General features: G+C 49.7%; 2 protein-coding genes across 2 annotated transcripts in view; one reads left to right on the top strand and one right to left on the bottom strand.

The window, feature by feature from the left end:
- Nucleotides 1-387: 387 nt before the first annotated feature.
- LOC119180854 (uncharacterized) overlaps nucleotides 388-9,435 on the top strand; it is a 54,973-nt gene continuing 45,925 nt past the window's right edge. Inside the window, exon 1 of the mRNA XM_037431993.2 lies at nucleotides 388-1,078. Coding sequence (XP_037287890.2) covers nucleotides 944-1,078 — 135 coding nt within the window. The 5' untranslated portion in view covers nucleotides 388-943. The remainder of the gene's footprint in view (nucleotides 1,079-9,435) is intronic.
- Nucleotides 1,615-6,426, bottom strand: LOC119180852 (flavin-containing monooxygenase 5). The gene is made up of 2 exons (XM_037431991.2): nucleotides 5,659-6,426; nucleotides 1,615-3,077 (listed from the first exon to the last, which is right to left on the bottom strand). Exons 1-2 carry the CDS (start codon nucleotides 6,259-6,261, stop codon nucleotides 1,998-2,000), a joined length of 1,683 nt encoding a protein of 560 aa, XP_037287888.2. The 5' UTR covers nucleotides 6,262-6,426; the 3' UTR covers nucleotides 1,615-1,997.

Below are 9,435 nucleotides of genomic sequence, written 5' to 3'. Positions count from 1 at the left end.
TTCCAGCTTTATGACTGACCCACAAAGAAACGGGCGTATACCGTTTCACATCGACAGCATTACCCTCTCGGAACAGTAAGAATATTCTAAGTTCTTTAGAAACGGGGCTTATGAAAACTAAAATAGACTTTGAATATTCGATCAGCGTTCTTTCGAAACGCCCGTCCCTGCACAATTATCTCCCCCGCGGCAATGCTACCACTCGGTCACAGTCCGCTGTAGGGTATCATCGATTTTTTGTTTCTTTTTTTAGTCATCTCCACCCGAATCCTGTATTGTCGTCGTCACCGAAAGGCTTATGTTCACGACCACGCCGAAGTCCGCCCTTCGCATTGAACGAGTTACGGGTGAGATGCCTCCAAATGCAAGTTTATTCTTTTTCACAACGAAATAAAACCAAAAAAAAGCTACGGCGAAGAAGCGGCTAGTGCGGATAACCCTCCCTTTCAGACTGAACCCACTCCCCTCCACTTCTCGAAAGAAGTCCCGTTGAACCAGTTTCCATCACCTGGTTCAGCGATGTAGGTAACAAAAGAATCCGAGAAAGCGTGCGTCTCTTCTCTCAGCGACCCTCCCTCTCTTAACTTCCTCGGGGTGAAAGAGAAAAGGTAAGAAAGTGAAAAAGGAGAGAGGGAAAGGGCAGGTATAGGGAGGAGGGGGAGGTCGGAAAACGAAGATGACCGGCCACTGCAGCGTCGTCCTTTCCCGTCCGCGCTCGGGCCGGCCAGAAGAGTGACCGCTACGCCGGCGGTGTTTGCGCACGGTCAGTCAGTCTGGTCAGCTGGCGGGAGCAGCAGTGCGTGTCCGGCCGACGCCACCTGCGGTTGAGCACGGAGCGTTCGAGGACCGTTATATAAGGAACGTCGTTTCAAAGGAGCACGTTTTCTGCTGTCGATCGGAAGCGTCATCTTCCCGTATACGGTGTTACGACGGTGGCGCAGTGATGAGCAGGCGCCTGGATTCCGCGCCTGCTTCGACGGCCATGTCTTCGTGCGGACTCTTCGTAGCAGCAACGTGGGTTATCTGCGCCGCTTTCGTTCTCCCATTCGCGCACCCGGCGGAAGCCCAGACAGGAAGAGTGAGTGATGTTTATCGTGGAGCGGTGTTTACCGTCGGTAATGCCGCTATCGCTCGGGGATGTCATACACGACACCTCAGTGTGGCTATTATTTCGTGCTTACGTACGCACGCCACTGTTCGTAACAGTGAATGCACGCTGTCCTTGAAGTGTTTAGAAGAGCAAATTGCAATTTAGCTAAATTTTCTATTTGTACCAACAAGGCGACAAAACTGCAGGATATTAAATGACATTTGTTTTGCATTGTATACTCATATTGTATACGATATCAGTACATACTGGACAGCATTTACCTGGTTGTAGTAATCCCCCCGTGATGCAAGTTTCTGCCTGTTAATAGGACGTTTGTATCAACGCAATGATTCCGATATGTCCGGCGATTCAGATGAGAAAAAAATACTACTCGTGGCAGTTCAAGGACCACAACGTTATCAAATGAATCGATGTGCGTGAGAGCATTTGAAGGCAACCCGTCAAAGGCAACTCTCCGAGGACTTGAGTCTTTCTCGACAAACGACATAACACCAACAGGCGCGTTTCGATTCGGCACATTATGAACAGGCGATTCTTTATTTTTTTGAGTTCTGTACACACAACACACGCAGAATGGAAATTGTCGTGGCTGACGACCACATAAACGTACGGTAGAAAAGGGCGTGCGTCTGGTTAACCTTCCAGCCCCTCACTTATTTTTCTCTCGACCTATCAGAGACTAATATGTTCAAGGCACACGTCAGATAGGACAGGCTAAAGAATTGATGTCTCTGCACGATACTATCTTACAGGTACATGTCTTATAATCAACAGCGCTGTACATCGTAAAGCGAAAGCCACCTATACGCATTTCCAATGTCAAACAGCCAGACATTTATTTGCAGTTAAGGTATGAGCACTTAAGCTGCACCCCCGTCTGAATTCGCTATACAATGCACTTCGCTACAGAGAGTAGAGGGGTGGCGGCGAACAGCGGCAAGCGCTTCGCTATCCTCTCACAGGCGAAAGAAACGTTGAGCTGCGCACTTTTCAACGACCCACCGCTTAGGTACACCAAGACTCCAACGGCGACTAACAGTACGGACAACTTCCCCGCAGTAATGTGAAGACTCGATCGGGACGGGCGGACGTTTTCGTCGTTTTTTCTGCGCTTAAGCGGAGCTTCTAATCTCTCCTGGAATCCCAGGATGGCATCGCGAGCTCCTTCCCAAGAGTGTGGTCCTTGTAGTCTGTACTGGTAGTTGAGGACAGGTGACGTCACTAGAGCGTAGTAGAGTCTGGGGTCTGTGAGAAGCAACTTTAGGTAGTTTGGTTTAACGCCAATGACCTTCGCGAGATCGTCGACGTACGCGACCCTGTCTATCATCAAGGAGTGTCTAGGCGTCGGGATGAAGAAGGACTTCATCTTCCGCTGTGTGGAGGCCACATCAGCCTGCATGGCTTCCCTGGAAGGCAGCTTCACCTTCCCCGAGAAAACTTGCGCCACGTAGCGGGCCTGCATTTCGAACGCCTGCAGGAGGTTCGCGTTTCCGTCGACGAAGCCCAAGAAGGCGATGTTCGGGTTTGCCGGCGGAATCATCATCTTGTACAGCAAGAGCCGTTCACCGTCTCTGGGCAGGGCGTCGGTGGCGAACGGTAGACCGGTTCTGAACCCCGTGGCGAATACGACGACGTCCACGTCTTCTTCGACGTCGTTCATGACGAGTCCCCTCTCGGTGAACCTCTGCGGCGGTCCGCGTATCTTGACGGTGCCGTCCAGGATCTTGCCGTCTATGTACTGGTTGATGACCAGGCCCTGACTCATCACGTCATGACTGGGTTGGACGCCGAGCGCTTTGTGGTCCCAGGCGTCGTTAGCCAATCGCACTACGAATCGGTTGAAGAAAGAGAGGGGAAGCCAACTGTAGAGCCATAGGCGAGCCTGGTTCAGCACGTACACGTCGACGGGGACGGACTTGTAGTGGCATGGAAGTATCCAGTTGATCCGCCTAGTGCTGACGAAAACCTGCGTAGCAATGATTATTTCGAAGCGTAAGGCGCACCGGCAACAACGGCAGAGGCGTAGTCACACACACGCAGCGCCACTTCTGACAGAAGAACCACTGTATCACTAGTCTCGATTCAACTCCGCTGGTGGGCCGCGGTGCCTGAATTGACTCTCCCGACAGGCAGGGGTGATGAAGGTCGGAGTGAGAGGCGGGGATAGGGTAGGAGGGGTGGAGGAGTTTGGAGAATATTTAGGTGACGCTGCAGATTGATTGATTGATTGATTTTTGGGGTTTAACGTCCCAAAACCACCATATGATTATGAGAGACGCCGTAGTGGAGGGCTCCGGTAATTTTGACCACCTGGGGTTCTTTAACGTGCATCCAAATCTGAGCACACGGACCTACGACATTTCCACCTCCTGCAGATTGATTGAAAGAAGGAAGGCATTTCGTATACGTAATATATATATATATATATATATATATATATATATATATATATATATATATATATATATATATATATATGACTCATCTATTAAAGGGTAATTTACAGAAACATATCGATACCGACGTGCTCAACGACTCGAATCCGGAGTCCGACTCTGAACACACTGTTTTTTTTTTCACCATTATGCTTTTACGTTATATTTTCTCAAACCCTGGGGAGTCAGTATACGATACAAGGTCCCCGACCACGTTTAAACCCCAAGATTTAACTTTAATTTTAAGGCGTCTCAGTGGGACTGGTTGAAATACGAAGAACACGAAGCAACATGACAGAAAAAAAAAGAAGTAACACGCACATACACACAAAGAACAAATACTTCCACAATCGCACTTCACTAGAACGAATGCCGATGAACGAGAATGCGCCAGTGGAATATGTGAACATAATAACCGTTGGGACTTCACGTCACGAAACCAATCATTACAAGGGACGCTGTAGAAAATGTCGAACATCTGATGTTCAACATTCACCTAACTACGCCTCTACGATGTCAGCTCCGTCGAAATGCTGCCATGATTCGATCCCGCGACCTTTCGGTCTGCAGCTGGGCCACGTAACCACACGACCATGGCGGCTTTTTTTTTCTTTCATCATTCGCCACCAAGCGGCGGGTGGGACGATTGAACAAAAACAAGGTACGAGAAACGCCTGGTTCTCTTGTGAATGGCGCGCAATTTCGTAACAGGCCGAAGCGATGTCATTGTCGTGCTCGAACGCGTGACTCACTACCGCTAATACGAACGTGCTCCCATCACTGCACAATTGCTGAACACGTGCTGCAAACGTGCTGTTGATGCACGGTGTTCAACGTGCCATCCCTGACTGCGCATGCTCAAGAAAAAAAAAGTGCCGCCATATCCATGAAGTGAATGACGATGAGTGGGCGAAGCTCCGGAGGTAAACCATGAATCTTCCTTACATTTTGCCCATTTGATTTTATTACAACACTCCCCCTAGCGTACGTCGCCGCGCTAAATCGAATGTTTCCTTCCACCAATAATACGCGCCATATGTGACATTATTCTTATAACAACTCGCATTTTTCATCATGAACAACGAGTACCACCGTCTAGTTTATAACATATTGCATCTTTTAATCATCAGCTACAGGTGCCGCCGTCTAGTGAACACTGCAAGAACTAAACGAGAGGTGGCTACATACAGGGGACGCACAGCCCACGCCTTAAGGAGCTTCGCCCCTAAAAAACTATGGCGCTAGAAATATGACCATTCAAAGGAGCACCAGCGGGATAAACTGTTTGTCTCGACGTATTTCATTACTCTTTCACAATACCAAAAACACCACGCTTCGTAAAACGAAGGGCTTGGTAAGCGAGAGAACGTGCCAAACGAAGATACGGGTGGCTCAAGTATCATCGCTCTGTCGCAATATCTCGCGAGAACGTTCGGTCAAAATCTAAGACCTGAACGCAATAACTGCAACCTGCGCTGAGGCAAGCGCAGAACATTCAATTTTTTAGTCATTATTTAAAAGGCCACTAATAAATTAACACCTTTTATTCAGATACCCTAAAGGCCCAGAAGGTATTACACAAACAACTCTAAACAGTAATAAAAATACATGAACATAGGTAAAATAAAACCAAAATTATTTGAATGTTAAACCTCAAAGCTGCCTCCATTTCAATTTATAACACTTGCATATAATACTTCAAACATTTAAAACCCGATATCCACACAAACGGCCTTTTCATTCAGAAGGGATAGGCTGGCCTTAGTTTTCTTGAACACTCCCTCGAACATTCCCGTCACTCTCCGCAAATTCTTAATTTTCTAATTGCATCAATGAGCCTTAATGAAATTCCGCACGTGGGACTTTCATTTCTAGTTCCCTGCACTCGCTTTTTCATGTGTTTATTTTCGTTTGTCATTAGCATCTGCTGTGCGTGGTAGTGGGACTTGCCCCATTCTTATGGCGCACAACCACTTGAGAAGTTTTCTGGTGACCCCGCACAAGCAACGGCAAGCTAAGACAACTTCGCTGTCTTACAAGCAAGTTCCCGTTTTTCAGAATGTCAAACTATTCGGATTATTAGAGAATTAATCAATTAACACGAATTCATACCTGTCGTGCCACGGTGCTGAGGTTCACAGCGACGTCCATGGCCGAGTTGGCGAATCCCACGACGACCGCTGTTTTATCCCTGAACGAGTCGTCGGCGTACTTGTAGTCGCGCGAATGCATAACACGCCCTCGATACAGCTCGCGGCCCGGAACGTTCGGAATCGAAGGCGACCCGTGATGGCCCGTGCACACCAGGACACCGTCGAAGACGTCCTCCCACTCTCGTCCGGTCGTCGTGTCCCGGATCCTCAGCGTGCCGTCTTGGTCGAGCCTGAGGACCTCGTGGTTGAAACGAATCTTCGACGTCACCCCGAAGTGGTCCGCGTAGCTGCGGATGTACTCCAAGGTATGCCAGTGTGTCATGAACAGCGGCGCGTCCTTGTCCGGCGGGAAGTCGCTGTAACAGGACATTTCCTTGCTGGTATTGGCCACGGTGAACCGCATCACGGTACCGACGCCGGACTCGGGCGTCTCCTCCCGGTACCACCACAGCCCGCCGCAGTTGGACGCCTTTTCGAAGCATATCACGTCCAGGCCTTCTTCGAGGCACGCCTTGACGGCCGTGATGCCGCAGCAGCCAGAGCCCACCACGGCGACCCGCATCTTTCGCCAGTAACGCACACCCGACGGTGTCGTTTGAAACGGCGCGAAGACGGGAAGCGGTGCTCAAGTACACCGTCGTGACAGCAGGACGCTGCATTGCGTAACGGCGCCGGGAAAGTGCGCGATTAGATATCGTGTTTCCCGTGTATATCGCCACAGCTGTTCGCTTGCCGTTTATTTCATTTACCGTCGGCGGGGACTGCAGGCCCTTGCGAAAAAGATAACAGAAGTCGGTGACGCTGCTGCAAGCCTGAATGTAAAGCGTCATATGTGCAGCAGCTGCTTGAAACAGCCCCATCACGGGGCGCGTTGTGGGCAATAAGCGGAGCTGTCGCAGCAGATAATGAGATACGAAGGGCGCGTAGCTGACGATAAGGCAATTTGACTGGGTCGGATACAATGTATTACTGCTCTTGTACTTCACTCGAACGAAGGGTTATACTAAGACGGTGCACTTTGCGACGCTGCTCACTAATATTTCATCGCTAGACGATGCACTGCTGGTCAGAGTGTACTGAAAGCGGTTGATAGACTTACACGCATGATCGTCTACTAGACTAGCAATCGACGTTTCTACACTGTTGTATCCTGCGTTTTATCTTTGCAGATTTTTTAGAACTGCATAATTTATTCTGATGTAGGTTATCTTATTGATGAAAGGGTTCAATTTCTCTGCAAAAACTGGGCCCCGCCGCGGTGGTCTAGTGGCTAAGGTACTCGGCTGCTGACCCGCAGGGCGCGGGTTCGAATCCCGGCTGCGGCGGCTGCATTTCCGATGGAGGCGGAAATGTTGTAGGCCCGTGTGCTCAGATTTGGGTGCACGTTAAAGAACCCCAGGTGGTCTAAATTTCCGGAGCCCTCCACTACGGCGTCTCTCATAATCATATAGTGGTTTTGGGACGTTAAACCCCACATATCAATCAATCAATCTCTGCAAAAACTGGTGTTGATTTTTTTAAGATGATAAAATTTTGATGTTCAAAGTTAGATTTGTACAGCGTTTAGCATGCAGAGTAGTATAACGATAACATCCGCACAGGAATTTTATTTCATCGATAAGTTTTTTTTTTTTTCCGCGGACCTGCACTCACGTGGTTTTGTCGCGCCTCCAGGATTGGTATTTAGAGATAGAGACCTGCAGACCTTTCGCTAACCGGCAACGTCATGCGAGAGCGTCATCATGTGACGTCACAAATGTGTGTTCAATTCCAATGGCTGAGTTTGAGAAGCTGTTGAACACCGATATCAAGCAGTCGACTCTGGCGTAGACGCCTCCCAATCCAGGACACCTCTCAGAGACCTCCCAATCCGTGACTGCAACACAAACCGCGGCGCCGCAGCAACGCGGAAGCTGAAGTTTTATTTTTCGAGTACCGAGTTCTTCACAATACCCAACGTTAGCTATTCCATTGCACGGTCAAATTTTGTCGAATACCCGCTGCACAGCTACCCAAATCATTAACTGGCGTGCTCGAGTGGTGACTCTTTTGTGCGACAGCGCTGTACGATGAATCCATGTCGCAAACAAGGCGAGTGTAAGCACTAGCCAACAAAGCGCGCTCAGTTGGGCCCGTCGCCTGCTATAGGCTCTTCTTTCTCAAGGGCATCGCCCCTTATTAGCGCACTTCAGGCGAACAGAGTGCGTGAGAACGCCAATAATCTGCCTTGTATTCTTTTTTCCGGAGATGAACGTGACAACGAGGAAGCGAGGAAACAACATTTAAAGATGGGCCACGTGCCATCGCTCGTGAAATAAGCAGTGTAACGCGGTTCATCTGAAGAGCGCTGATGGGTCTTCAAGACAGAACCACCCAACCGACGATGGGTGCAGCTGAGCGAACTTTGTGGGAAGGCGCTTCGCCGTGTTTGCAAATAGGCTCTGTACGGTGCTGATGAGCTTTCAAGTCACCGCTCGCGCCCACCAGGTAAAGATTTGGCCAGCTGTACAAAGCAGTTTCGGCGTCGCTATCCCATACGGGAGATGCAGCTTTATGACTAGGGCAACGAAAGTAATGCCCTAGCATTTGCTAAGCCATTCGAGTGTCCACCGTTAGTGAAAAAAAATGGTGGCATCCCTGATTAAGCAGGCAAACGTGTTAAAGGAAGTGCGTCACACAAAGGTCCGATTCATTACGCCAATTTCGGCAGAGCAACTTTTTCAGCACCACAGAGTGGCTGTCACTCCAAATTTACACCGACACTCTCATTGGAATGTCTGACATCCGTCCTCGCTCAGTCGTTGCATTAGACTTGCTCCAAAAGAGGCACAAAAAATATCCTCACACTCCACCCCGTAGGTCAACACAAGTTTCCTGCACTTACCAAGATGGAAAACTGGCGCTGCGCACTGTTGGATGCTAAGGTGCCAAGTGGGCGCGTGGGAATGCTGGGATATGCGAGCTTCGCACTTTGCTCAGTTTCGCATCGTGTACGAAGGGCCCGGACACCTCGAAGACGCGTGTGGCTCCAACGCGTTTCTTGCATCAAATGGTCGATCGCGTGTGCTGACAAAGAGCACACAGTGGGCTGTTACTTTTTGTAGCGTTAGCTACGCTGGCCGAGCTAAAGCGGTTTCGCGTGCGCGCACAATAGCCATGCTGCGCGTGCGCGAGTAACAGTGACCACGCGTTCCTCGCCGGTGTGCCCACCGTCCATCCATCTGTGCTTCCGTCCGTCCGTCCATCCGTGCTTTCGTCCGACCGTCTGTATATCCGTCCACCCGTCCGTCCATCAATCCGTCCGTGAGTCCATCCATGCGTCCACGCTTCTGTCCATCCGTACGTTCGTCCATGCTTCCGTCCATTCGTGCCTCTGTCCTTCCGGACGGACGGATGGACACACAAAAGAACAGACAGATGCTTCGCCCCACTCATCATCATTCCCTAGCTGCGTGGATATGCTGCATTTTTTTGCGAGAGTGCTGCTGCGAGAGTGCTGCTTGCGCCATGCACTCTCGCCCACGAGCGTTACATGACGGCTTACATCGGCATTGGATAGTTGGAGAAGGTGATGTACTTTTGGCTTCATCGTAAAAAAAAAGAAAAAAAAAACAGCACGGGTACAAAGGGGCAATAAAAAACAACAGGACTTTGAGGTGGACAGCGCAATGTCTTTCTGGTCTCGTGCACCCGCGCTGTTTTTTTTTTTGTTTGCGATGAAGCCATGCGAACAAGC

Source organism: Rhipicephalus microplus, chromosome 10, assembly GCF_043290135.1.
Source record: "Rhipicephalus microplus isolate Deutch F79 chromosome 10, USDA_Rmic, whole genome shotgun sequence".
NCBI lineage: Eukaryota > Metazoa > Arthropoda > Arachnida > Ixodida > Ixodidae > Rhipicephalus > Rhipicephalus microplus.
Note: the sequence above shows the minus strand (reverse complement) of the source record. Positions and strands in the feature narration are given on the sequence as shown.

Bases quoted from the DNA above. Each gene is read 5' to 3' on its own strand.
- LOC119180852 (XM_037431991.2), bottom strand. From the start codon at position 6,261: ATGCGGGTCGCCGTGGTGGGCTCTGGCTGCTGCGGCATCACGGCCGTC. The intron at 3,078-5,658 runs GTATGAATTCGT...ATTGCTACGCAG, and splicing joins TCAGCACCGTGGCACGACAG to GTTTTCGTCAGCACTAGGCG.